The sequence below is a fragment of the Micropterus salmoides genome, unplaced genomic scaffold (assembly GCF_014851395.1).
Source record: "Micropterus salmoides isolate LMB-PRFRI ecotype aquatic unplaced genomic scaffold, ASM1485139v1 Ms_hic_scaffold_1133, whole genome shotgun sequence".
In the NCBI taxonomy this organism is placed as follows: Eukaryota; Metazoa; Chordata; class Actinopteri; order Centrarchiformes; family Centrarchidae; genus Micropterus; species Micropterus salmoides.
This window is the reverse complement of record NW_024040190.1, coordinates 9689-37101: the sequence shown is the minus strand read 5'-3', so window position 1 is coordinate 37101 and position 27413 is coordinate 9689. Positions and strand designations below refer to the sequence as shown.

The window sequence follows — 27413 nt, the reverse complement described above, 5'->3', positions numbered from 1 at the left end:
GTCACTGCAAAGAGGAAGCTCCTTCACCTTCCTCACCCCAGGACCACAATGGGACTTCAGTCTGGTGAGTACAGGCCTCATACTTTCCAGTTTGTAGATTATTTTAGGCCATCTGCAAGACACTAACATACAGTTTGACGAGTTTATTTTTAATCAAAATATCCTACAGCAGAGTGGTGACTGTCAGTACTACCTGGAAGAGAAAAGAAAGGGGTAGGCAGTCTAAAAACAGGGTTCTTGCATACAAACCATAGACTGTATACAAAAAGATACAAACACTACTGGATGCGCGCGTTAATCAACGTTTTGTGTTTGATTTTTTTTATCTAGACAGTGGCATTAAAAAAACGTACTGCTTCGTAAAATCATACTCATTGCTGCTGTTATGAATACGCGATAAGCTAAAATGACGGGAGCGACCTGCTTTGTGTTTTATTATTTTTAAATAGCCTATAGGTACAGCATCCTCTGGTCTGAGAGGCTGCAGTGTTTTCTGTTCGACTGGTTGTTGACTCTCTTACTGTTAATTATTGTTCCAGTAAAGTGGATTCATTTCTAAAATGCGCTGCTGAGCAGGCTTCCCATCACTTTTAATGATGTGGTGCAGTGGTTGAAAGTAATTGTAACTTAACAACTAACGTGACTATTTATTTTTAATACCCAGTGATAAGTGAATTAATCCATCCATTCATCGTCAACCGCTTATCCTGCGTACAGGGTCGTGGGGGCTGGAGCCAATCCCAGCTGACATCGGGCGAAAGGCGAGCTACACCCTGGACAGGTCGCCAGTCTATCACAGGGCCTAATTGAATTAATATTATTACTTTTTAAAAATGTGCAATAAGTAATAAGTAACTCATTACAATTTCTGAGTAACTTGCCCAACACTGCTACTAGGTAATGCGCAAAGACAGAGTGCTGCTTTCTGCCCTCTGGTTGCGCGTGTATCTCGGTGATGACGTTACACAGAAACCTGTCTATAGCCAAGACTTAAAGTGCCAAGCAGCAAGAAAATGACACATAAAATATAGATTTAAATATACAATATATACAGTACTTATGTGATGTGACATTTACCTTCTGCACATTTCTCCAAGCTGGCTTTTGGCTGACTTCTGTCCTGCTGTCCAAACTGGGAGTACACTTGAGCACCGCTTCCCGTTACAACGACGTCTTTTGGCTTTAAATCTTGCTTCAGAGTTTTCAACAAAGTCTCGGAAACGTAGCACTGTTCATTGTCACACTGATGAAAAGCAGCTCCTTGTTGGCTCACAGCCACTGTAACCAAGATAAACCATGCAGACTGGAGTGTCATTTGAATTTTACTTGTTTAAGCACATTAAGCATTATCCTAAATACAAAAATCCCTTAAAGATGCTTAGGAATATTTTTAAGGAAAATTAGGAGCAAATCCTTTGTAATGCCAGTCCCTGAGCAATATCTGTGTTAAAAGAGCCTCCTTTACTTTTGTTGTAGCCTTGGCTTGTCAGTGTTTATTTATTGTGGTCATAAATGTAGGACCTTTATAACTGATAAGAAAATAAATCTTTTGGGGTGCGAAAGTGAGGGGTGTCATAGCAATAGTAGTCCACAATAAAAACATTTAACTCGCAAAAAAGGCAAGAGGAAGGCAAGATACAAACTGCCTTGGTGCCACAGCATTGTCAGATCAAGAGTCGATTCCCGGTGCAATCAGATTTTTCACATTCACACGCAGCTTGCTTCAACAGGAGGAGGCTGAGTTTACAGACCACAGTAGAGTATAGTAAAGAAAGAATCAGATCTTTAGTGGCTCTAATCTAGCCAATACTGATCCATAAATATATGTGCGGATTGGCCCCGACATCGATCCTTAGGATTGGCTCAGAACATCCCTAATTATAAAGAAAAGAAAACCTTTTTTATGGACATCAATGCATCAGTGAATAAATGTATGTTGGTGGCTACACAAAAAAAAGAAAACTAGACCATTACATTGGTTGAAGTGTGCATATGTTTACAGTTAATGTTTATTATTTGATAATTGCAGGTGAGGGTAGTACTCAGTTTGTAGGCATGTCATTGTGCAAATGAAAGGATGTGTTGCAATGACAATGTACGAGTGTATGAAGCATGTAGAAAAAGGAAATCAAGACAACAAGAGAAAGGAGAAAATATATTAAATAGAAATCATCGGCTCTGGTCCTCCACTCTGCCCAGTCCTCCCCACATGACACTCCAACAAAGCCCTTTGTCACACACATATTTTTCAACTCTGTCTATTCTTTTCCCTTAATTTGTGTCTTTGTATTGACTTTGGATGTCATTGTGCCTCAATAATATGGTTAAGTTGTTTTGATTTAGCAAATGCTAGCCATCACAGATTGGATATAACGAGTTAGGTGTTAACTTAATTTTAGTAATTAATTTTAGTGTAATGTTAGCTAGCGCACTTATGTTCGAAATTCCACTTGTTTATACAAGTTACTGACATTAGGGACTCTGGGACTACTCGTCTGACTTTACTAATATTACCATTTTTTGCCAACAATTGGCCTACAACGTAAGTTGAGCTTCTCAGTGCCACCTTAAATTTAGCATTAGCCCTTGATTGTTCCATTGTCAGTATGCTTAGATAATATTAGCAAGGCTAATACTGTCATAACCACAGCATAATGAAACATTTTGCTTTTGGATTGTTTTGGCACATGAGAGTAACCCGTGATGCAATGGTATAGACATTTGACCTAGCTGCCTAACATGCGTTACTTATAATGTAGTTAAACTGATCACATGTTACAGTAACCTAATTATGTCGCTTGAGAAGGGATTCTTTAAGTGGTGCACTATGAAATTTACAGACTTCTTAGCAGAAGTTATGACTGTCTGACAAGTTCATTGGAGAGGACTACCCATCCAAAATGTTGGCCTTGTTTCACTAAGGGCTGCTTAAGATCTGAATCTGGCCTCTACTCAACCTTCATAGCAATCACCAGCCTTGATCCTGGTACGTTTTGGATTGCTGTCGGTGAATTGAAATTTCTAAACTTTGCGCTACATTCCAGGCTAGCTTTCCCCTTGGCAACTCCCAGCGCTGAGCGTGTATCTTCTTCTAATAGGCCTACCTCACTGAGGAACTGTAACAACTGTTGTTATATGGCTCCCTTATGGCTGAACAAGGCCTGTTCATGTAATCAGAGACCAAATGCTGGATCAAGGAAATCAAGCCTGCTCTGATTTCTTACCCCCTCTGTTAGAGGAACGTGGTTTACAGTCAGCCTTAAATGAGACAAGCAGATTAGAAACAGAAAAGAGCGAACAGATTAGTCTGCATGCAGAATGAAGAATGTGGAGGCATTTCAGGGTTTACAGCTGCCTAAAATACAATCCCTCGCTCCTCTGAAGGCAAATGAGAAGTAATGAAAGCAGGGTTAGAGAGAAGGCCAGTGGCTCTTTATCTCGTGCCAGCCTGCTGTCTTTGATTTGCAAACATGGCGCACTTAGCTCATCCACCAGAACCCATATGGACCTCGTTAGCTCACCCTTTCAATTTACTCCCCCCCTCATTTTATCTGTCATTTATAAATCTACCAAACAGCAAGCGATTAAAATAAAAAAAAATCCTGGAAGTGCCTTTGTCTCATTGCCATTCTTATCTCAACCCTGCCACTTTAAGCTTGAAGGTTTTGCCAAGACTTTGAATAAAGTCTAGCCAGGTCTTTGGGCTTTGAAGTGGTTAGGAGGATTCTTTTTAGCCCTGACTGGGGCATGGCCAGGTATAGGTGGGGGTGCATTGGCCATCAGGCAAACCTTGGAAGCAGGCGTGGCCAGCATTCCCCGGGCGCTTGGTGCATTCTCTCAGACTACATCAGGTATGAGGCCTCGGGGCTTTCTGTCATGGCAAGAATGTGAGTCAGGTTTCCAGCCCATTGCCAAGGTGGAGCACACCAGTCTGCCATTTGGTGGAATGTGATAAGTTAATTAACTACAGCAAGAGTCAGATTCTGAGTATTTTGTCTCCACAAGCAACATGTTCAGGCGGCCAGAGATGTCGGCCTCAAGAGTGGTCTGTCTGATATGCAACATTCCAGCTTTAATCAGATGATATGATTTAATATGGCTGTCAGATGCTGAGTCGCGTCTGGCTTTTCATGCAAACATTGGTAATTATTGTGGGAAGGCTTTGTCAGTATCAACAGCAATTTATATTTAAACTAAGACTGACTTCTTTAACCGCTGAATGTCTGAAGATTCCTCAGCATTCCACAAAGAGCAGAATTTTTATCACTGAATTCTTGATACTTGATGCATTCAAGGTGTTGCTCCTAGTGGATGTTCATCCATTTTAATGAGACACCCCAGTAGGGCTGGGAACCATATTTCTTGAATATTAAAAAATGCCTTCTCAATCGGTACCAAGGAGTAAATCTCATCAGTGTCAGTGAGCCAGTATAAAAAAAACACTGATGCCCAGAGGCCGTGCTCACTGTTTTGTTTTTTTACCACCAGCTGCTCATCTGCGCAGATGAGTTAACTTTGTGCTGCTTGTTAGCTAGTTAGTACAGCTAACCTGTATGATCCCCAGTGCATCCTCTCCTCGCCACTGTGGGGATGGATTACCCAGTGGTGAAACCACTGGAGCCCTGGCAGTGAAGACCCTTGTTTCTGGACACTTGGCATTGGCCTTAAAATCTTTTTAAAGCGTTTTAAAATATTGAAACGGATGTTTTGAAAATTTGACACATTGAAAACAGCTTTTAAAACACTGATCACTCATCACAAAAAACTTGCGATACACCATCAGCTCTCACAAAACCCATGCCACACCTAATGTAAACAAGAATACTCAATAGTATGACAATAACTTTAGTAATCAGATGAAAATAGAACCAGTGGAACGTGTTACTCTCAGGAGGAGGCTAGCAGTTTCGTATTTGTGAGTTGTTTTTATTCATTAAAAGTAAAATTAAAAGAAAAATGGCCTACATTGGTCTCTTAATTTGTTAATGCTACTAACTCAGCAACAATCAGAACCATTCATGAAGGAGAAGTTCACGTTTGAAAGTTTACTGTAGGACGTCTAACCATTTTTATGTCCATCCATGCTGTGATTGGTCAGTTGACAAAAAGTGACAGTGGCGAGCACATCAGTTTTATGAAAAGTTGAACATGTTTCAACAAAGGGCACCTGATATGGCTAAATATCCAGCTAGCCAAACCCAAAACCTCCTTACCTTCTCCATACTGTCTTCTGTTTCACCGCTCCAGCTGCTGACATCTCTGTCTTTGTTTTTGTAACGAGCTGCACAAGCGGCCAACGAGTGACCCGCCCACCGGGATCTCTCTCGGTGCTCCGGTGGCTAGCTGGCTTTTGTCCTGCCAGTTTCGACAACTCTCATTTGACTGACACCAGCTTTGTGTCGTGTTCTGCCCACTACTAGGGGAGGGATGTTTTTGAATGATTAGCAGCATGGCGGGAGGGGTAGGGGGGGATTTCAATAAGTTGTAGTTAATCATTCAGTAAGTAATTTTTCCGGTTCGCACGTATTGATGTTTAGGGGCATATGCATGCAAATTGGTCGCACCGTAGAGCCCTGCTGAGTCCTCTTATTTTGCCCGTCCCCACTAAAACACTACCTGGAGTTTTAAAACAAAAAACGGGGTTGGCAACGTTTTCAAACTTCTCCGTTTTAGGTCTTCGATTTTGCCGTTTTAGTCTGGACAGGCGGTGCAAATGTAGCAAAAGGTCTCCGTTTTAAAACGAAAACACAGTCAGACCGACAGGTAAACGTAGGCCTGGGCGATATGACCATAAATGTTATCACGCTAAAAAAGAATTCATGCCACTCAATATTGATAATTATCACAATAAATGTGAAATCATTATTTCTTTAAGTTTAAAGGCTGATTGAAAATTTAAGAAACCAAATGGTTAATTGTGTGGTTAAACTTTTCTTTATGGTCAGAACGTGACAAACACTTGATGCCAAATAGTGGATCTGAGGTAGAACATTCAAAACTATTATGATAAAATCTGTTTTCAAAAAATATGATTAGTAAATCTTTTTTCAGTCCCTTTTCCTCAACAAAATAAATATCTTAAAAGAAAAATGAAGTGCTAATTTGTTTGATTCTAATGAATTGAATCAAACATTTATTGACGATATATTGAACATTTGTTATGTTATTGAGGAAAATGATATTGCGATTATTACAGTTTTTCTCAAATGCTAAAACACATTTCACAAACGTTTCGTCCATGTTCTCCAATGTCTAAACACAACACCCTTTTCTAAAGCTACATAAACACAACCACACCTTCTCCCTTCAAAACTCAAACTTTCACACCAAAAGAGCAGCTCGAAGCTTTCAAAAATGTAAACACTATACACATCATTACACACTACAGCAAAACAATTGAAAACACAATGCTCAATTTGTGAGAAGGTTCTTTGTTTCATAACTGCCAATGCATATTTTTAGAAACTTTACAATAATGGATCTTCTTAGATCTCTGCAGAGGATTGGGCATTTAGATTTGTGAGTTTCATATGAAGAGTATAAATCTATAGTAAATTCTGTACACTACTGTAACACAACTCATGCAAAAACAGAATCTATTGCACACAACAGTACTCTTGAAAACATGATCAGGGTGTGAAGTTTTTTTTATTTATTTTATTTACACCACAATCACTGTGCGGCATCATGTCGCTGAGCTGCATCGGGCCACATCACCTCATCCACATCGCAGGCTATATTGTCTCTTGCCAGGCACCACGGGAAAAACGCCCTGGAATGGCGGATCGATCCTTGGAAGTTCTCCACTGGGATGTCAACACACACCAGCTCCATTGCCCTTAGGAGGTTCTCTCTAGTGTATGGTTGTCTGTCATAAACCTTCCATCTCCACGATGAGAAGAACTCCTCTATAGGGTTCAGGAAAGGGGAGTAGGGTGGCAGACAGACGTTTAAAAAGTGGTTACTGTTAGTGGTGAACCACTCTCTGATTTGGTTTGTTCTGTGGAAGCGTACATTGTCCCAAATGATCACATAATGGGATGTTCGGGCCCAGGATGGTGTTGTTGGCGGTCCAGGAGGATATCTTTTAGCTTTGGCCAATGATGTTACGGCCTCTTTGCCTTCGTTTCTGCAGGTTGAAGCCAGCCTCATCCAGGAAGAGGTACTCATGAGGTCTGGCCATCGCGTCCAACTGTAATATCCTCTGTGAAAATGTGAAAGTGCACAGGTGTTCAGAACAACAGTCAATCAGGTAGCATAGTATTGTCCAGAAGTAATGTAGGCCACTGAGCAACACAGTATGTTCACTAACTGTACTGTGAACATGGATCTATACTTACTTGCACATACTCGTAACGTAGGTCTTTGTGTCGTGCAGAGTTTCGCTCAAAGGGAACCCTATAGACTTGTTTCATCCGCATCTTTTGGCGCCGGAGAACTCGGTCTATTGTGGCCAAGCTGACATCATCAATGCCCTCAAAGTTCACATTATCGGCAATGACTTTGTCTCTGATCTCCCGGAGTCTGATGAGGTTGTTCTCACGAACCATATCCACAATGAGGGTTTCTTGTGCCGCTGTAAATATGGCAACCCTCCCACCTCTATGTGGCATTCTTTCAACTCTAAAGAAAGAAACGTGTTGTCAATTGACATGTTTTACAATACAGTAACAACTGATTTGAAACTAATAGACTACTTTCACAGGCTTGTAAAATTGTATTGTGACAAAGAAAGCAATAGAGTACAATACCTGTTGTGTTGTCTGAATGCCCTGATAATGGTGGCCACGGTGAACCTACTCAGGTTTGGACGGACTCTTAGTCCTGCTTCAGCCATTGTCATGCCATGGACAATGACATGGTCAATGACTGTTGCTCGCATCTCGTCCGTAATGATGGTGCGAGGTTGTCTTGCTCTCCCTCCTGGACCTTCTCCTCTCCCTTGTTGGCCTCCTCCTCTTCTTCCTTGGCCTGCTCCTCTTCCTCCCTGGCCTGCTCCTCTTCCTGGCCTGCTCCTCTTCCTCCCTGGCCAGCTCTTCTCCCTCCTCTGACTCGGATTACCTCTTCCCCTGACTCTGCCTTCATCCATTGTGTTTGTTTGGAATCTTCAGCAAACCGTGCACTCTGAACTTGCTTTTATACATGTGGTCACAGCATTTGCAACAGGTGTTTTCAATTTTGAGTCGTTGTGTGTAATGAATGACGCCAGGTGTGTTCATTTTGTTCAAATATTGCTGACTGTGGCAAGCATTTTGCATCACATGAGCTTTCATTTGAGAATATGAGCAGAGTTCTTTTGCAACTTGTGTTTTAGCAAGGAAAAATGTGTTAAGATTTATGTGAACGGAGGATTGTGTTTTGTGAATTGTGTCTTCATGTGAAATGTGTTTATGATATTGGAAAATGATGGCTAGATTTAGTAAATGTGTTTAGACAACTGGTCATTTGGTTTAGAGGATTGGCTTTTGTGTTTTAGCATTAGAGAAAAACTGTATTGCCCTTGGTAAACGTAGAGAAATACTCCTAATTTTATCACGGTGGATGGTTGTTAGAGCTGCACATGCTCTTTAGCAAAGAGAAAGACAAAAAACAGTTTCTCCAGCTACTCCCAGTTTTTTTTAACTGCTTCTTTCTTTTGAAGTGAGTAATTGTACCAAAATGTATCATTTAGTTTGTTAAAATGGATTTTATAAAGTTGGTATCAAAAAAAGTAACCGGTATCAAAGTCAAGGTATCAGTATTGAAAACTTTCAGACCCACAAATACTGCAGTGTATACTATGAAGAAGGATTTTACAACTGGAAAGTTATCACTAGTTATCATTTGAGCCTCCATCTTAACGACTGAGGGGGAAACAGTAGAATTATTCACTTTCTCACCTTACAAAGTACTGTACCAGGAATGACATGCAATGTAGAGCGAAGTTAAGCCAGGTTCACCATACGTTACTTTGCAGCAGTCCCCAGCACACAGTAGTCTCTTAAAGTGGCTGTGTTTTTTGTTCACATAGTGCTGATGTCAGTCTGAACACTGCTAGGTCTGGGTGCATGTGTTCTAAATCAGCACACCAGCTCATTTACATGTCACCTGAGATGGAGCAGAACAATGACAGCTGGGGGAGGGGGGCACTCCACCCAGCTTGTTGCCATGCCCCCACGCCCTCACAGAGTATACAGTTAATCTTTCACACTTTCAGTTGAAGTCAGTACACTTATTTTTGCAGAACTGTTCCACAAGCAACTCTGCCAAAGCCTTTGAATGTTTACCTTTGGTAACACAAACGAATCTGTGTCTTGTTTTTGTGTTTGTTTTTTAGCTCCGTCTTTCTTCCTCCACCTCTTCCTGTCGTACAGTCAATATTTGTCTTCCTTTCCACCAAACTGTATGAGTTAAACATTTCTTGGCTAGTTTGCTCAGTCTGACCCTGGCCTTCATTAGACAGGAACCAGTTTTTCAGGTCTAAGGATGGATTTTTCTTTGAACGATCAACCCATGTCATGGTAAAAATTAAACTTAAAATATTGTTTGAATCTGACAGGCAGCAGACCAAGCCTCTGGCTGGTGTCTGAAGACGGTAAAGCAAACCCCCTCATTTTCTATCTTTAAAGTGTTGAAGCGTGTGTAGTATTTGCAGCTGTTCATTATGGCTGTTTCTTTTGTATGTGTACATCATCATCCTTGTCTACCCAGATGTGAAACAGAGTAACCAGGTTGCAGTCATTTCTATTGCCTGAGTGTGTGTGTGTGTAATGAGCAGAGAGGGAGGCTGAGTTTTTGAGTGTTTACATTGAGCCCAGCCCACCCATTTGAGCAAGTCGCTGCTTGGAGTGTGTTATTTCATCTGCAGGCTGCTGACAGAGGGATTTCCAAAGGTGGCAGGAAAAGGACGGCAAATTTTCGTCTTCTTTTCCCCACTGTGTCAGTTTTTGCCCAGCAATGACTCTAATGACGTTTTTATCTCATGTGTAAGACCTGAGCTTAAGGCAATATTTAGCTTGGATGAAGCATTCCCATTTAGCACGCACACTTCAAGTGCAATAAGCTGCAGACTTCAGCTGACCTGCTTCTCTGTACCCACCACTGCTATTCTGTCTCCCTTTTGTCAACATTTTTATAACCTGAATGTTCTATTTTTCCCCACATCTCCTGCACACAAACACAGATACTGTCCAATTTTTTCTCACTCTCTCTCTCTTGCTCTCTCTCTCTCTCTTTCTTTCTGTCTTTACCTGTCTCTCTATCTCTATATCTATCTATCTGGGAGGGAGAGAGATCACAGTTGGCCTTTTTATGTGCCTGAAATTGTGTTCATTGGCAATTATGTAAAACTTTCTGGCACTGCAGAGTGCATGACAGCAAAAATAAAAGATGTACTATCAGGCCATGGTGTAGCTATCGCTGAGGTCGATGCCCTGGGAAGAGATGGAGCAAGTGTGATGGTGGGTCGAAAGGCTGGAGTTGCACAAACGTCCCTACCTCGTAAACATTCACTGCACACAATTCCCCCATTTGAACACACCGACTAAACCAAATGGAGGAACACGACCTGCTGAGCCTTAAACAACCATCAGCTACACAACCATTGGCTGTCGCTGGAGAGAGCCGTTAAGGGCTTACGTGCCAATTGGGTTTCTCTGATGTTGGAGTTTGTAGGGGAGGAAGCTGTGAAAGACTGCCCAGTTTAATTAGAAAGCGCCTCCAAAGGTACATGTTCCCTGCCTTGACTTACTTTCTGACTGACGTCTTGGCTGCGATGAACCGCATGAATGTCATGTTCCAAAAAGAAAATGTTAATATTTCCTCTAGAGTTTGGCAGATAGACGAGGCCATCGGCCATCAACGATGGCTGACAGGCATCACAATGTTGAGCTGGCACCGTTATTTATCTTCTGATCACTTCCCTGGGGAGAAATGTTCCCTGACTTCAAAACTGTGGCCTGTCTCCAGTGTGGCAGCAGAGCGCAGCTTCCTTCTTCAAAACAAAATTAAAACATGAGATGTTGTCGGTCCAAGGCGAAGACACAAAACCTGATAACAATCCCCTCTGCAGCAATGTCCCTTGATGTGTTTGATTATGGTCAGGTGAGCACCCAGTTTAAGTCAATGTGGACCAGGAGGAAGGTTTGTGCTCAGGCTTGGCTACAGCAGGTCGATTGAGTTCACTTTAATTTCTTGTAAATGGTTTGTTCACATTTTAATTCTAATTGTCTAATTCTGTAAAATTGCATTCATATTTGCAGGATCTAAATGGATTCTTGTGGATTGCTTATTCACAAAACATGCTGTCTGATGTCCTCCAGCTGCTTGGTCTCAACTCTGTGATTTACGTAGTTTCCTGATGGAACAGATAGCTTTATTTTTTGCCACAGTAACTGCTAAATGCTGCTCACTGTAGTTGCCATTAGTCAACTCAGTTAGCCATGCAGCTAGCGGTTCTATTACCACTAGCTGACTCTGCCTAGATTGGGAGTTAGGAGCACCAGGGGAGTTGTTAAGAGTACTGTAGCTCCTTTAGGGAATAGGGCAGTGCATAATGTACTGTATGTGGTTGAGCGAGTGAGAGAGAGCATACAGCACAAAAGTGACAGTGAAGTTGTCAATCTGGCAATAAATATACAGTGTAGGTTACAGTGTGTCATTTACTAAACGCTGCAGCTTCTGAAGACCAAGTAAAGTTTCATCTGTTGTTTCCAACACCTTGGTTAGCCCGAAGTAAGAATCAACTAGAGCAAAACAAAAATCTCCCCTGTGCTTCAGATGCTAGATAACTTCGCTAGCTTTAAAACAGACAGTAAAAGTTCTCTGTTCTGCTCAGCTGCGGGTTATGATTACTGAATGAACGTTTGCTGAGTAAAAGTGAATTACACAATCTTTTGTTGTCTGCAGCTCTGTTCACAGCCTCCTATTAAGATGCAGCCAACTTTAAACAAACAATGCAAGTTAAGGCTAACAGTCACAACACCACCTGGAATGCATGCAGTGGGAAATATTTAAAGGTGTTAAGCAGATAGCATTTAAAATTTTACTGATGTGGGAAAACAAACAGGTTACCCTGCCAGAGGGGAAATGCCCTGCACCACCCTGCTTCAACACAAACAAACAAACAAACAGCTCAGTCATTGATCGTCAGCCACCCTTGACCATTATGTGTCCATTTTGGCCTTCCTCACCTCACTGGTCAATCAGGTCTTGACGTTCTGTGAGTCCAGCCAGAAGCAGTCTGACCTCTATCGTTAATGGACCATGGTAACAGAGCCCCGGGGGTCCCAGAGGTTTGCCATTGCTCCTCAGGGCTTTAACAACAGGCCAGACTACCCTTCTCACCTGCTAACTGACTCTCCCTGACTGACTGACTGTCAGTCAGTCCACATGCAGGTGTTAAAGTGCCTCGCTGCCTAATTAACCCTTTCCTGTGCCTAGTAGGACCTCCAGCAGTGTCTGTTGTAGCTTTACAATAGAGCTATAGGGGCAATAAGTGTAACTGGCCTAAAGTATGAGTGGGGGGATAAGGTGGCTGTGAATTGCTCTACATGTATTGGCACCCAGACAAGGATGCGTACTGCAGAAACTACACTAAATAAATAAATATACGCAACATGTTGGTTGTTTCCATATGCAAGGTTCTTTTATTCTTTCTTTCAATCAGGACTCTCCAAAGAAATGCATGAAACTCCAAGAATTTGTGTTTGCTTAGAGGATCCCAATCTGAGATAATGTATTTAGTTTATTATTATTATTTATTATTATTCTGTTTAACAGATACTTTAACCATCTGTATTGCTACTATAGTGAGAGTGGGGAGGCAGCTGGGAGAATAAAATCTGAATAAACTTTGTATTCAGTGTGTATTCCAGACTCCTGCTACTTGTGGACAGGACTCCTCACATTCTGCATTATAAGAATGTTTAATGATTCGTCAACTTGTTCCAGTGATGCATGTTGAGTTTTCCAGCTAACAGTCTGCCTGTTAATTTCTCCACAGAAGCGGAAGCGCAGGGAGAAGGATGAAAGCGACGCAGTCAGCCTCTGCAGCTTCGACTTTAAGGTAAAACACATCATCCGACGTTCTGCTTCACTTCAGGTTAGAAACACCAAGGCCTTCCACACTCTTTAGTAAGATTTTGTTTCAGGAACACCCAAAAGTTTTTGTTATGGTGTTGAACAGAATGTAAAACGAATGTAGTTGTTAGTTGTAGTTGTTGCACCTGGTACGGCTAACCCCACCTTCAGGGCAGGTTTACACCTAACCTAACTGAGGCAAACCAATCCGACGATGATACATTGTTTCAATTTTCCAACTGGTCCAGTTTGCTTTCACAAAGGCAAAACGGGCCAGAAATTGTAAACAAAAGCGATATGGTTAAAACTGCATTTTTTACATTTTATTGTTGGTCATACAGTTGACATGTAAAAAGGCAACAAACCCATCCAAATGCACCAAGGTGGTAAACGCTCCAGGGTTCTTTTTGACCGGACTAAACAAGGCCGGTGTGAACCACCCTCAGAATGTCCGTGAACAGGGTCTATAATTTTAATAAAACTCAATGCAATAAAGGCATCACAAATTCAGAATATACAGAAGCATAAATTCCAGCCATTGTATCATTGTTGCAGGTTACTCTTGTTTACTGTGTTTGTAAGAAGAAACTCCAGGTTGCTTATCTGAAAACTAGGGCCACATCTGATCTCTTGCTCTCTTGGAAGTTGGTGCATCCTCTGTTTGTTCAGAGCATTTCATGAAAATGACTAAGCATATCACCGGAAGATATCTAGAGAAAGCTTACGTTCGTTTGCTGAGTAACCTGTTACTGTCTGTAGGTTCTGAGTGGCGGGAGTGGCTGGGTTGGAAAATATACCTCACTTGGTGTGTGGGTGTTACATGAGCACACCTATGTAGGATATGTGGCCAGTGATTTGTCATTGCTATTCTGGAGAAAGCTTATAATTATTGTAACCATTAGCTTCATTCATGCCATGTAGTTTATCAGAGTGAAAGTATACTGTAAGTAGAATTATGTCTACAAACTAGCTTTATTTCAAATCTTAATTTTCTTACTTTTAAATAGTTGTGTATAAAACTCCTCTTGGACCGAAGGCAGTACTAATGGACCAGACAGTTTCTAATCAGCCCGTGGCCTCTCTGTGTCTACTCTGTCTCCATACTGGCTGTTTTTGTCCTGCGCCCACATGAGAGGGATTAGCGGAGACCTACAGCCTGGACTTTTGTAACCAGTTGGATCTGTTGCTCTGATTTGGGTAAACAAAGCTTGAACAATGTTATTGAGAGAGTCATGGGGGACACTCCTTGATTCAGATCAGAGCAGACTTTATTTTCTTTTCTAATTGAGCCTCTTCCAGCGCAGCCTAATCCCTACACACTCTGCTCCACATACAGAGGCGGCTGTAGTAGAAATCCCTTAACCATATGGCTGCTGGTTTGCTACTGCCTTTTGGCTCAAATGGAGTTGTTAAGTAAAAATCAGACCTAGAAGGATATGTGTGTGTATGTGTATGTGTGTGTGTGTGTGTGTGTGTATATATATATATATATATATAATTTATTTATTTGTGTGTGTGTATATGTATGTGTGTGTATATATATATATAAAATAATCTAATAATGATAAGGCTAATGCTTGCAGTTCAAGCTGTTCAATATTATTGTAAAGCTTTGCATTTGGGTGTCATCGCAAATGATTTTGCATGTTTGATTGTGTTTGCAGAGCACTTAACTTCAGTTCAACCTTATCTCCACATGCTAGCATTTTGGCTCAGGGGATAGCAGTCAGTGTATTTGGTCGGTCCCCCTAGCTATGGTAATTAAGTAACTGGGTAGGATGAAGTGGATAAAGGTGGTCAGTTTAGACATTGGTCCTTTTACAAAACACCTTTGAGATTTTAAAAAATGGTACCACAAATATAGTACATTTATTGATCACACATGTTAGTCATCCTCTTGAGGTTTTAAAAGAAGAAGTGGACGACTTACGTAAGATTCATAGTGGAAATCTACCCTTACTCATAAATGGCCAGGAAATTTATCAGGTGGAGTACAACACATTCTTTGGTGTAACTATCTGCTCTTCTTTAAAGTAGGAAATCAAGAGTACAGAAGTACTTTCTTTTTAAGATATCCGGAAAAGCTTTCAATATCACAGGAAGGTGTGATGCAGTTTAATAATGCTGGGATGAAGAGCATCCTCACCTTCGGAAATGACTGTGTTGTATGGAAACCCTTCCGCACAAGACATGAAACATCTGGACAAAATGGTACGCACTGGATCAAAAGCCATTGGCCAGGAGCTACCATCTCTTGCTGAAATGTACACCATTAGACTACAGGAAAAAGGGCCACATTATTCTTCATGACTTCTCTCACCCTATAATGTAATAGCTACCATGAAGTAAAGGGTTTGTAAAAACCTCAAATGTATGACGCCTCATGATATTATATCACCCAAATTTACTGTGGAACTTCCCTAATCCCTCCTGTATTCAGACTATCTACCTGTCGGCTGGCTGTGCAGCACGCTGTGAGGTAATAGTTAACTTAAGTAGATGAATAAAGGTGTCTCCCTGCCTACTACAGGCCTGGGCCTGCCTACCACAGGCCTGGGCCTGCCTGCCTTAACATCATGCCTGAGTGCCTTTTATTGCCAGTAAGAATGTTGTTGCAATAAGAATTTCACTTTAAAGGATGCCCACGTTGTTTTACGTTTCATTACAAGATGTGCGTCATAACTTAAGCCTGTATTCCTGGACGATCTCAAAGCTTGAAAATGAAACTTCTTCTGCTTTCATTTTACTGAAAGTCTGCATGTTAACGCTGAAAGAATACACAGGATAGTTTTTTGTGAAAACATGCATATCATCTGCTTGCAGCTGTTCACCAAGGTCTCCCTTTGCAATATAGTGCTGTTCTGTCGCCCAGTACCATACATACAGAACATCTATATGTGTCTGTGCCAATACCACCATTACCAATTACTTAATAATAGCTTGGCGAATTATTTCTTTAGATTTGTATCTGTCCGCTCAAGCTTTATCATTGTATCAGTTTGTTCAGTTTACAAAGCGCCCGCAGTTTCAGTGTGAGTCTTTGTTACTTTGCTGTGTTTGGTAGCAACCAGGGCTGCTCTGGGTGTGTGAACATTGACAAAACAACAATAAAGAGAACAAGAAAGCTGTGTTGAATAACTCAAAGATGTTAGTCTGGTTTGAAACTGTGGTTTTCATTGTTTCTACAGGCTGTGAGTCATGTGACTAGATCACAGTGTATATCTTCTGTCTCCTCATCTTTATTTAATTGTAGCCACAGAACGTGGAGGTATTTATAGCTCCTTGCCCTCAGAACAGAAAGCTTTATTGATAGTAGTTAAGATCTCTCAATCACACCCTAACTGGGGGCCTTGTGTAGAAACACTTCTAAACCCTCTGTGGTGGTGGTTCTGAACTTCAATATTCCTTTAATATTCAAGTTAGAGGAATATAAAAAATGCAGATGCCCCTTTCAGAAATGGGCATCAATATTACCTAAATGTGACGACAGTTTAACATGTGGGTTTCGTGTATAAATAAATTTAAATAACTGTGAAACATTTATCACCCAACCATCTCATGGGGAAAAAATAATATCAGTTTAATAAAGCACAAATCACTGTGAGAGAAGCCCTTTTAAGATTTTGCTCATGTCAGATTAGGCTGTAAAATGTTTTAAAAGAAAAATATAACCATGTACCGCCACATGTCTAATTCTTATTGTTTAATAAGCTACAGTATTATTTTATTCATGTCAATTGCATTGGAAAAATCAAACAACATCCAGCAAAATGCTTTTCAAACAGCGTGTGAGCGACCAGTAATTAAGGCTCATCTTAGTGTCTTGCTGTCATACGCTTGTGCACTGGACATTATAACACTGGCAGTTGCATGTGCTATCTGATAGCATTAAATGATGATACTCGTGAGAAAATGAATTAGGGGACTGACTGTAAGAAGTGAGTCAAGCGTCCTGCACACTGGGAGATGACACTCGTGCAAGCATTGTGGGTCTTTCTGTGATCTGTAGTCATGTCTGGATACAATTATGTGACTGATATTCAATAGAGTTGTCTAACGTTTTTACTTTAAAATCAGTGTTCCAAGGAGCACTGAAGCTCTTCTTGGGAGCCTGTGGTGGAGCAATAATCATTTTGTGGCTCAATTAAAAAGTGACTGATCTGATAGGTCAGTTGTTGCTACCCAGAAAGAAGAAATGTTCCAGCACCCCTCCTTTCTATTGCTGCTGCCCTCCATCAGCAGAGGGCAGCAGCATTTCCCCTGTCTCTTGTTTTTTAAGTCAGTCAGCAGTCTTTCTTTGTCCATAGTTGTCTGCTTATTGCCGTCCCCAGAGCTGTAATTAGGCTCTGCCTATCCTGTACTCACTGCTGTTGATGCAAAGGTTAAGTTGAGCTCAGCCAGTCAGGCCCCCGAGGCTCAGTCCGTCCCTGGCACGGCATAGGTTAGACAGCGGTGGGCCTTCGCCTCTCACTGCGTGACTCATCCTACCACTCTGAGCGCATTCTGCCGTTTGTGTTTTTGGAGCATAAATCCCAACTGTACTCCAGCTGCATGTTAGTGTGACTAGAGGCGAAGAGGCCAGGCAGGTCCAGCCACGTTGTGTCTAGTTTTTGTGCTCTGGCCGGGCTAGACGTACAGCTGATTCAACCCCGAGGTCTTTCAGAGTGAGTAACAGCAAGACTGCATACAGCGTCTTCTGAAGGCACGCACAGAATACACACAGACAGACAGATCCATTTTTATTAGAGCCTCTCTGACTCCTCAGTCTGCATAGTTTTTTTCGCTCTGCTGTGATCTGTACAATTTGTTCTGAGACTAAAGTAACTTGATTCATGATGCCACTCCACTTTGTTTTGGGGACTTGGCGTCCTGTTGGTCTGCAGCAGATGAGCCCCTCTGACCACTCTGTCAACAAACCCAAAGAAAAACGTGTCAACGTGTATACACCCCAATCAGCATCTGTCTTTTGTCACCCAAAGCAACAGCATGAAGCCTGTGTCCTGTTTCTCACCTTCATGTCGACCCAGGGGATGGAGCAGAGCCATGAACAGACTTGTCCATTTGCCCAAAACATAGACACACATTATGACACCCTGCCATGCAGCACCTCAACATGAGCTACCCCATCAGACTTAACACCTCCACTTTTTGCTGTGCATTTGTGCGCCAGCTGTATGGGCATGTAGAAAATGGGGCTTCAGGTGTGGTTGTCCTTCAGCCATGTGTCCGTGCCTGTGGGTGTGCAAATATGCATGAAAAAGAGCAACAGGTTTGATTTCGGTTTCAGAATGCTTCTTTGTCTTTAGTGAAACTGTCAAACATGTTGCCCTTTTCTGCCCTATTAGACCAATCAACATATGGCAGTCGCACCGGACCCCCTCCGCCTCCTCTCCCCCTCCAGTGGCATTCCATATACAAGTTTCAGTTTAGCATCTGGCTGAGTGTGTCACACTGCCCCCCCCTTCCCCATTTATATTCTAATTGATCACCTCCCCCAGTTCAGCTGATGAGATTCAGAGGACAGCAGAGAGCGACGACTGCTTTGATTAATGGGCTAACAAGAAATAGCCATGTAAATATTACTTTGTAGTTTGTTCATTAAAAGTACAAAACAGAATTCATTTGGAGCACGTGCCATGTCATTTGACTTTTATGTCAACAAGACTGTAACGCTCGTTAGTGATTACAGCAATGTAGTAAAATGAAGTTAGTATTGAAGCCGTGTTTTGGCTGGTTTCTGAACTTTCCTTGCAGTTATTAGTCTCAGCAATTAGTCTAACTAACAACTAAAGTTTTGGTGTATTGCTGCTATATTATCATTTATATTTCAGCCTGATTTTCTAAAATTGTTTTATGCTTTATTTTATGCAAGTAACAATTTTGTATCGTTACATTTATTTACATTTTTCAGTTATTTATCTGTCTATAAAATGTTTAGAAAGATATAAAACAGCTTGATAAACACACTTGATAAATTACTTAAATGATTATAAAACTTGTCAGGTTAATTGTTTCAGCTCTAATAGTAAACATCAACAGTAATTTCCAGGTAAATTTACTGTTCAAAAGTACCATTTTTTTATTTGCTCATGCTGTTGTCTTTGATAGTAAATTTAATTGAACAACAGAAGCGTCGGTAACAGATCTGTTTACAACTCTTGTAACCAGATGTGAAGACTGATTGCCAGTAATGTTTCTGTTATGTGTTTATGTAAAAAAACAAATATCTGCTGAAAAGTTCTCACAGTATCAGTTTTTTTGACCCTCAAATATAAAAATTTGCACAAAACTGTCAGACTTTACTGCTTAACCCAGTTTCCTAAGAAAATCTCATATAACCTTAGATAGGGTTTAGTCTTCTTCCAACTTTCATTTAGCCTCATCAGGGTTGAATATGTCAGCTGCTTTTGGCAGTAAGCTTCACCCGTGATCTTACAAAGAATCACTACTCTTTTCACCAGCCTGCGGGCAGCTGCTCCTCACTTCCATGTAAACCTGCCTGCCTCATCTGCAGCCATGCGGGCTGAGCAGAGCTCCTCCCCCCCGTCTCTCCTCCTGCTATAAAGCCCTCTCTCCCTCCGTCCACCTCAGACCAAAGTTTAGAAAGTGTGTGTGAGGAGAGCTTTCAGAGCGCTCCAGCCCATGAGGAAAGAACACGACGCACGGGGGGAAGGGGTATTTATTTTTTTAGGGTATTCTACTCACACCACCTTTGATTTTTATCAACTTATTTTTTCTCTGACGTGGATTACTTGGAGCTGACTCGCCAGGATTAAAATAAGGATATAGTGTTTTGACTGAAAGCTATGGTGGCTTACGATGAACTGGGTAGCTTGGTGCCTATCAAACGGACTCTGCAAGTGATAGACTACCAGAACCAAGCCAACAAAGAGTCAGAGGTGAGAATGCACATGATGGCGGTGTTTGATGATATTTTACTTTGTTTAGCTGTTACCTGTTTCTTTCAGTAAGTGTTTGACCGGAACTCATGCAGATGAAGTCATATCTTTGTCAGACTGTGAGTGAATCAGCGCCTAACCCTGTTTTTATCTCACTTGGGCACACACTGCTTGTGTTTGGTCTTCCAGTTGCCTTGTGCCCGTAAGATCAGACTTTGAACTTTGTGACTGGGCACTAAAAGCAATGCTTGAGATACTGCCTAACCTGGAAATGTTAATCATTGAATTGCTCTGCACCTATGAAGTAGTGAATAGTGAACTGACCCCCTCTGTGTTGTGTATTCCCTGTCCGTTCTTAAGTATGCATCCCAGCAGGCAGCTCAGCCTTGGTGGGATAGGGAGAGTTCAGGACAGTCAGTAAACTCAAAGTAGCACAAACAGCGAAGCAACAGGGGGCAAACTCTCAATAAACAACTGCATCCTTTTAGTTCAGCCCTGTCTAGGATTACACTGCTTTTGGCCTCTGGCATTTTAAGTGAAACCAGGTGATCTTTCATGCAAATTCAGCACAGCAGCCTGAGAGGATTCCTTCAGCTGCAAATTCAGGTGTGCTCTCTTTACTTCTAAAAGCCACTACTTAGTTCCTTCCTTCCCCTTTTAAGGCATGCATAGTTCTCTTTCAGAATAGACCACAGGAAGATGTGGTTTCATTGACAGTAAACCACTTGATAAAGCAGAAGGACAAGTCATGAAGCGAATCCTGATTTCACAGAAATCCACTATTGAGACACTCTTGTAGAATGACACAGGGGAGTTTCCTATGCTGTCTTACTGATGACCATGACTCTTTCATTTGTGCTCTGGCAGTTCTGTTCTCAGCTCCTATCAGCTCAGGCTGTGCTGTAATTGCAGGGACATCTGGGGTATGATCTCACAGCACTCACAGGGTTACATCAAAGAGAAAACGCAGGAAGGGAGCTTTTAGGGTTCCCTGAAAAAACTCCCGATGTTTATGTGGTTGTAATCTTAGGTTAGGAGTTTAAGGAGCACACCACACATGTACAGTATGTATGTCTGGGTCATTGTTCCACTGATAATGGTTATCAAAGCAGCAGCACAAACCCCGGATCTGTCTGGTTTCCTGAAGTGAGCCAGACTTGCCGTACCTCCATGGAGTTCGTGGGTCAAACTGCTAGGAATAGCAACTTTCCCCGTCTGCCTGCACTGTTGCACTTAACAGCTGATAAACAAAGAGTGGGACTAGTGGCCCTGTGTTATTCTGGGGCCGGTTCCCAAAGGACAGGAAGGGCACAGTAGCCATCATACGTTTCCAATATTGACTTTGGAACCCCCCGCCCTCCTGTAACTTGTGCTTTTCACTTTATTTTCTTTGTCTACTAAAAGATCGCAAATTGGAGTCTGGCATGTCTAGTCCCCACAGAGAAGTCAAAATATTCTCTTTGCATGTAGACCGCAGTCAAAGCAGTTGAAATGTGGAATATTTTTGCTGACCTCTGCCACTAGAGGGCTTCCTGGGTTCTCCAGGCTGTCTGGCTGTTCTGGTCCAATGTGGAGACCCTGACCACAGCGGACCGTGACTTGACCGCAGCTCACAGGCCACACCAGACTGAGCTGATCTGTTCCACAGCTGTGTCCGTAGGGCCCGGAGCCTCAATGGCTGCTCTGTTTCCCCGATTCGCTGAGCCAAGGCAAAATCCCATTTGGCCTGAGTCAGGAGAAAACACCAGCAGCTTTTAACGGTGCAGTGTTCGAATGTGTTTGTTCTTAAAATGCTAAATGTTAGGGGAATGCAAACTTAGGAAATGCTAATTATGGCTGTGGCTGTCCCATGGTGTTTTTTGTTGAAGAGGCTCTGTGGGCTGAAATCATTACATTAGATCTTCAGGTCTTTGATTCCTGCAGCCTGTTGTTGTTGGCACAAGGCCAAGCAGCTCTCTTGGGGGAGGGGGGTCACCTGGCCTAGGTGTAGTGCTGTTCTCACGCGAGGCCTCTTGAAGAGCCTGTCTCAGCTCGCAGTCATAAACACCACCTTGCATCCCCTGCAACGCTGCACCGTGTAAACACTTGAGAGAGGGCAGATTCACTGTCTTTCTATGACTGTTGGGCCTATCGCTGACTTACAGCGGCGGTCCGTGTAACTTAACAGTCCTGATACACTGCCACGCTGTCGCTGTTGCTTTTTGTCTCTGGGAAAGGGAGTTAAAGAGCTGGAGCAATCAAGAAGCGTTTATCTCACGCTGTTTGAGTGATGGTACGGATCCATTCTCAAGTGGTGTTGTAGCTGTTGCCGGGCCAGATAGTAGCAGAGTGTGTGCGGGGAGGGGTGTTGAACAGCTGAGAGCAGGGTCTCGTGCATTCCTGGCATTCCTCCAGAACCCCTTCCCCTCCAGATCAGGAGTCATAAAGGGTCTTTGTGCTCAGTGGGCTGTCCTGGCTCAAAACTCTTCACATGATGGAGCCAACAGCTGCTGGAGCTGCTTCCTCCTCCGCAGTATGTCTGTCTGCTGGTCCGCCAGTCTGTCTGACTGCAGCTCGACCTCAGCTCCAGCTACTCCTGTCTCCTCGCAAGGACTGGGGTCAGTAATGAGGATTTATGACCCGACTTATCACAAGGAAGTCATAAGGGAGTTACCGCTGAGGTCTCTGTGAAAATCTCACAGTTGGCATTACTGATCGGTTCGTTCAGTGCTGCTGCACACAGAAAGAACAGTTGAGAGTTTTCTTTGACATGAGCTATGACAAAATTTACTTATCTGTCCTTCCATTTTTCTCCTGCTTCTTCAGGAACCCAGCAACAAGCGTGTCCGTCCTCTCGGCAGGGTGACGTCGCTAGCCAACCTAATCTCTCCGGTGAAGAACGGGGCCGTCCGGCGCTTCGGCCAGACCATCCAGGTAAGCTGCCGCGACATCCCACAAAAAGAGTTCCTCAGTGCAAATAACACCTCTTTGTTGTTGTTGTTCTGTATGTTGCACTAAACAATTGGCTTCCAATTGCAACACATCTAACATCTGGGGCTTCCTCTTTCACATCTGCAGGCCTCCTTCCGGGGAGATGGTAAGACGCCGGTCGTGCCCCAGAAGCCTTGCAGCAAGGCAGCGGCCCCTACACCGCCCAAAAGGAGGAACAGTACACTGTGGTCGGAGACGCTAGACGTCCACCAGAAAGGAGCTTTCTCCACCAAAGAGATCAAGCGACAGGAGGTGAGAATTAGCATTTAGACAAGTTATAGATAAATGAGTGTGCAAAGTCAGAAATCTAGACCGTGGGCACTTCTAGCTGTCTACCAGACTAGTTTCACACATCCCCGTGGTATTTGTGTCAAATAGTCTAAATGTGGCTAAAAGCCACCCATGGCTCATTTCCTAGTCTATGTAAACTCACATATACTTTACAAGCCAACAGACTAGCGCTCTCCTGCCCTACCTACCCACCCCCACTTGTCCTGCATATGTCAGACATCTTAGCCAACTGTCAGAAGTAGAGGGAGAGAGCAGTCATTGAAGCCAAAGATATCGAAGTTGACCTCAGTCATTTGGCACCAGTGCAGTTTTAGATTTTGTCTACTGGAAACTGGTTGCAATAATGTAATGACATCCTGATTCATGTGGTTTGCTAAAAAAGTATCTTTCCTCCCTTTTCTCAGGCCATATTTGAGCTGTCTCGTGGAGAACAGGACCTGATCGAGGACCTCCAGCTCGCACGCAAGGTTTGTACTTTTGATTCTCTGAGGCAGAGGGAGTACATATAAAGCAAACAGATTAATTCAGAGTCTGGCAGGCCTTCCACATAGCCCAGCCAGGAACTATAAAAAGACAGGAATTATTCCTGTGTCTTTCTCTTGTAACCCTAAAGCTCTTCAATAGCTATTCTTAGCATCTGATGGGATGTTGTTATTTGACTGTTTTGGCTCTGCTCCCGTGCACAGGCGTACCATGACCCAATGCTGAAGCTCTCCATTATGTCCGAGGAAGAGCTCACGCACATCTTCGGCAACCTGGATACCTACATCCCTCTGCATGAGGACCTCCTGGCACAGCTCTCCAAAGCCACAGGGCCAGATGGGACAGTGGGCCAGATTGGACAAATTGTCGTAAGCTGGGTAAGTGTCCTGTCACAAAATACCTCAACCTCTTCATTCTGTTAAAAGTCAGCTGAGTTTTCAGTAAGGAAGGCGGCATTAGTAAAAGTGTCCCGCCTCTCCTCCAGCTGCCTAGGCTTAACGCCTACAAAGACTACTGCAGCAACCAGCTAGCAGCCAAGGCACTGCTGGACCAGAAGAAACAGGACCGACGGGTGCAGGACTTCCTGCAGCGCTGCCTTGAGTCGCCCTTCAGCAGGAAGCTGGACCTGTGGAGCTTCCTGGACATCCCACGCTCTCGACTGGTCAAGTACCCACTGCTTCTCAAAGAGATTCTGAAACACACTCCCTCGGAGCACCCAGACGCTGCCAGCCTGGATGAAGCGGTAAGTCGTGGATACCGATTTGTTTAATCCAGAGTGTGGCATTATCTTGAGATTGATTGGTGAGATCTTAAAAGGTGACCGAAGCTAATATTTTGATTCCTTGTGTGTTCAGATCACCATCATCCAGGGTGTGCTGTCTGACATCAACATGAAGAAGGGAGAGTCTGAGTGCCAGTACTACATAGACAAGCTGGAGTATCTGGATGACAGGCAGAGAGACCCTCTCATCGAGCAGTGCAAGAGCCTGCTGTGTCACGGGGAGCTACGAAACAAAAGCGGCACGGTGAGGAAAACAATCACGCACCTTCCTCTCATCAACACAGTGCTCCTTCAGCTGCTTCTTCACTCATCAACACAAGCCTCACACACCATATAAGGCAATCGGGCTGTAACTGCCTGCTTCACTGACAACCAACCATCCTATGATTTAAGCAAATGAGAATGTACTTTGATAACTGTAAACAGCTTCCAGACAACTTTTTTTGGTGGCTATGTAAAATATCAGTGCTCTGGTTTCAATGTTTTTGTTTGTTTTTTGTTTCCTTACAGAAGCTGCATGTGTTCCTGTTCACCGAGCTGCTGGTCCTGACCCGTCCCGTCACCCGGAACGAGCGCCACTGTTTCCAGGTTTACCGGCAACCAATCCCGGTGCAGGATCTTGTGTTGGAGGACCTGCAGGACGGAGATGTCAGAATGGGCGGCTCCTTCAGAGGCGCTTTTAGCAACGCAGACAAAGGTGAGGCCGGTGTCAAAAACGTCAAAATGTTCATAGCAGTTCATGTAGCAACATAGATTGTCTTCTGTCAGATATATCAATTTGCTAATTCTAAAACACTTTTTCCACTTTCTCTACAGCCAAAAATATTTTCCGTGTGCGTTCCCATGACCCAAGCCAGGCGCAGTCCCACACGCTGCAGGTCAATGACGTCTTCCACAAGCAGCAGTGGCTCAACTGCCTCCGCAGCGCCATTTCCGTCTACAGGCCCCTCAGCCAGCCCTCCACACCCTCCACACCCTCCACACCCTCCCCGCCTGCAAGCGACGCTCGCTCCAAGCGCCGCCCTTCCTCCGCCTCCGCCATCGTACACATGGAGGAAGCAGACGAGAACTGCCCACAGCCGGCCTCTCAGTCTGCCCCCAGCTCACCGTGCAACAGCACAACCTCCAGCCCCACCACGACGTCCCCTTCATCCTGCTCCTCCTCAACGTCTTCGTTGACGACATCATCATCTTCATTGTCGCCACTCTCCTCACTCACATCACACAAAACCAAAAAGGAAAAGAAGTCTCTGTGTTCCTTAGGGAAGAGAAAAGAGACTATGGTGTGAACTGAGGTGAAAGGAGAAAATGGACTCCTGGACAGATATTTTTGTACATCAATGTTTAAAACCAAAACTATGGAGGAGCGTGGGACTTGTATTTATGTGTGTCTGCGTGCGTATTATTAAAACAGTGTTCTGTGTTACTGTCCTCTTCGGCAGCTATTTATCTTACACCTCCATCCAAGTGCACCCCACAGAGACAGTATTCTGGAGAGACGTGCACGGCTTCGTACCAGCTCTACAAAGGGAAGCATAAGAAGCAAACACACATGAATCTGTCATGAGTTTGTTGATTTCTTGAAGATAGAGGTGGTGCATTCAATCCTGTTTACTATTAATTTGATATTTAAGCATTATTTAGACCTTATGGGGGGGGCTAATGAAAGTTTTACATTTTTATATCATAAAATGTATTGTATTTTTTTAGGACTCATAAAGCAGCACTGTTTTAGTTTTTAGGTGAAGTTGTTTGAAATTTCGAGCATGCTTAGCAGGCCAGAAAGGAAGAGAACCCCCCAAAACAGTGAGACGTACTACACTAAGTTCCATATTTCTCTGTAAAGGTCTGATTTTTTTTGATTAATCAGATGACGTCTTATTTTTTATACATTCCTTTAATGACGGATATTAGGATCAGAACACTATTTTATTTTCTGCATTTACTGCAGTCAGAGGCATTAATTTAAATCCAGCAACAGATGAGATTTCAGTTTCTCTCTAGAACAAAGACATCACTATGAAGTGTGTTAGCAAATTATTCAATGTCAAAATCATGTCTGAGAAGAGATGAGGAATTTTGTTTTGAAACAAAATTTTGAACTGAGCCATGTTGGTTTTTGAAAAGCTGACTTTTCAGAATGAAACATCACTTTTCAGTGTAGCATCTTGCATGGAGCTTTGGTTGTGAACACTGCTTGCACCAGTTGAGGCAGCAGGGTGTATTTACTTGTCCTGACAGACAGGACAGTTAAACATGTAAAATACTGGTTGAAAATAAGAGAATATTGTTGAAGGTTGAAGAGAAAAGATGGATAAAGGTGTTTTGGAACTGCAATAGATTGTCAATGCAAGACATTAAACTCTATTAACTTTTTGTATAAGTTAATATGATATCTTGCTTAGAGATGGTGAAAATCAAATGAATTGTGTAATTGATGGAAAAAAGTATGTAGGGGACGGGAGACAAAAGAAGGCTTTTGTATGTCTGTACAAGATTGTTTTGCTGTTGAGATGAAAAAAAAAGAAAAGTGAAAAGGGCAACTTGCTTGTCAAGAACTGTATGTAATTAAAAGAACATTAAAGATCTGTGTAAGATTTGCAACTGAACTTTTGGTTTAATGTCTATTTTTCTTTACTGTGAGTTAACGCCTTAGCTCAGTGTTTTGGGAAATGCTGTTACTCGTTTTCTTGATAACTTAAATAGGAACACGGATACAGGCCTCATATCTGTATACTGAACATGAAGCAAGTAGCATAAAGACTGGGAACGGAGATAAATGACGAGTGTCTATTCACAAAACGGGATACCATAAACTCTAAAGCTCACTAGTTTACAGGATATATCTTGCATGTTTAATGTGTGGGTTGTGTGATGAACTGTTTCTTAACAAACAGCAGACTTCTTTGAGTCTCTGCTGGCTTCTGCAA

The 27413-nt window shown here is 42.7% G+C and overlaps 2 protein-coding genes across 3 annotated transcripts; one reads left to right on the top strand and one right to left on the bottom strand.

Moving 5' to 3' along the window:
• On the top strand, positions 1–27092 carry LOC119898447 (neuroepithelial cell-transforming gene 1 protein-like; the record flags this gene model as incomplete). Its single annotated transcript, XM_038712618.1, is given in 10 exon segments — positions 1–64; positions 12983–13045; positions 22764–22871; positions 23016–23180; positions 23624–23686; positions 23906–24079; positions 24187–24444; positions 24557–24727; positions 24994–25180; positions 25300–27092. Coding segments are annotated over 10 exon segments (1726 nt in total), but the record flags the coding sequence as incomplete, so codon positions are not given.
• LOC119898449 lies at positions 6630–8936 on the bottom strand. 2 transcript variants are annotated; one of them, XM_038712619.1, is made up of 3 exons: positions 7752–8936; positions 7351–7623; positions 6630–7204 (listed from the first exon to the last, which is right to left on the bottom strand). In XM_038712619.1, exons 1-3 carry the CDS (start codon positions 8087–8089, stop codon positions 6673–6675), a joined length of 1143 nt encoding a protein of 380 aa, XP_038568547.1. In that variant the 5' UTR covers positions 8090–8936; the 3' UTR covers positions 6630–6672. The 2 variants fall into 2 exon arrangements, with proteins under 2 accessions (XP_038568547.1, XP_038568548.1); XM_038712620.1 differs by having other exon boundaries at positions 7341–7623; positions 7752–8729.
• Positions 27093–27413: the final 321 nt, after the last annotated feature.

What these genes read in the sequence shown, in the direction of transcription:
- LOC119898449 (XM_038712619.1), bottom strand. Translation starts at nt 8,089, where the DNA reads ATGGATGAAGGCAGAGTCAGGGGAAGAGGTAATCCGAGTCAGAGGAGG. An exon ending in GCATTCAGACAACACAACAG is followed by an intron (nt 7,624 to 7,751) that starts GTATTGTACTCT and finishes TTCTTTCTTTAG; the next exon opens with AGTTGAAAGAATGCCACATA. An exon ending in CACAAAGACCTACGTTACGA is followed by an intron (nt 7,205 to 7,350) that starts GTATGTGCAAGT and finishes ACATTTTCACAG; the next exon opens with AGGATATTACAGTTGGACGC.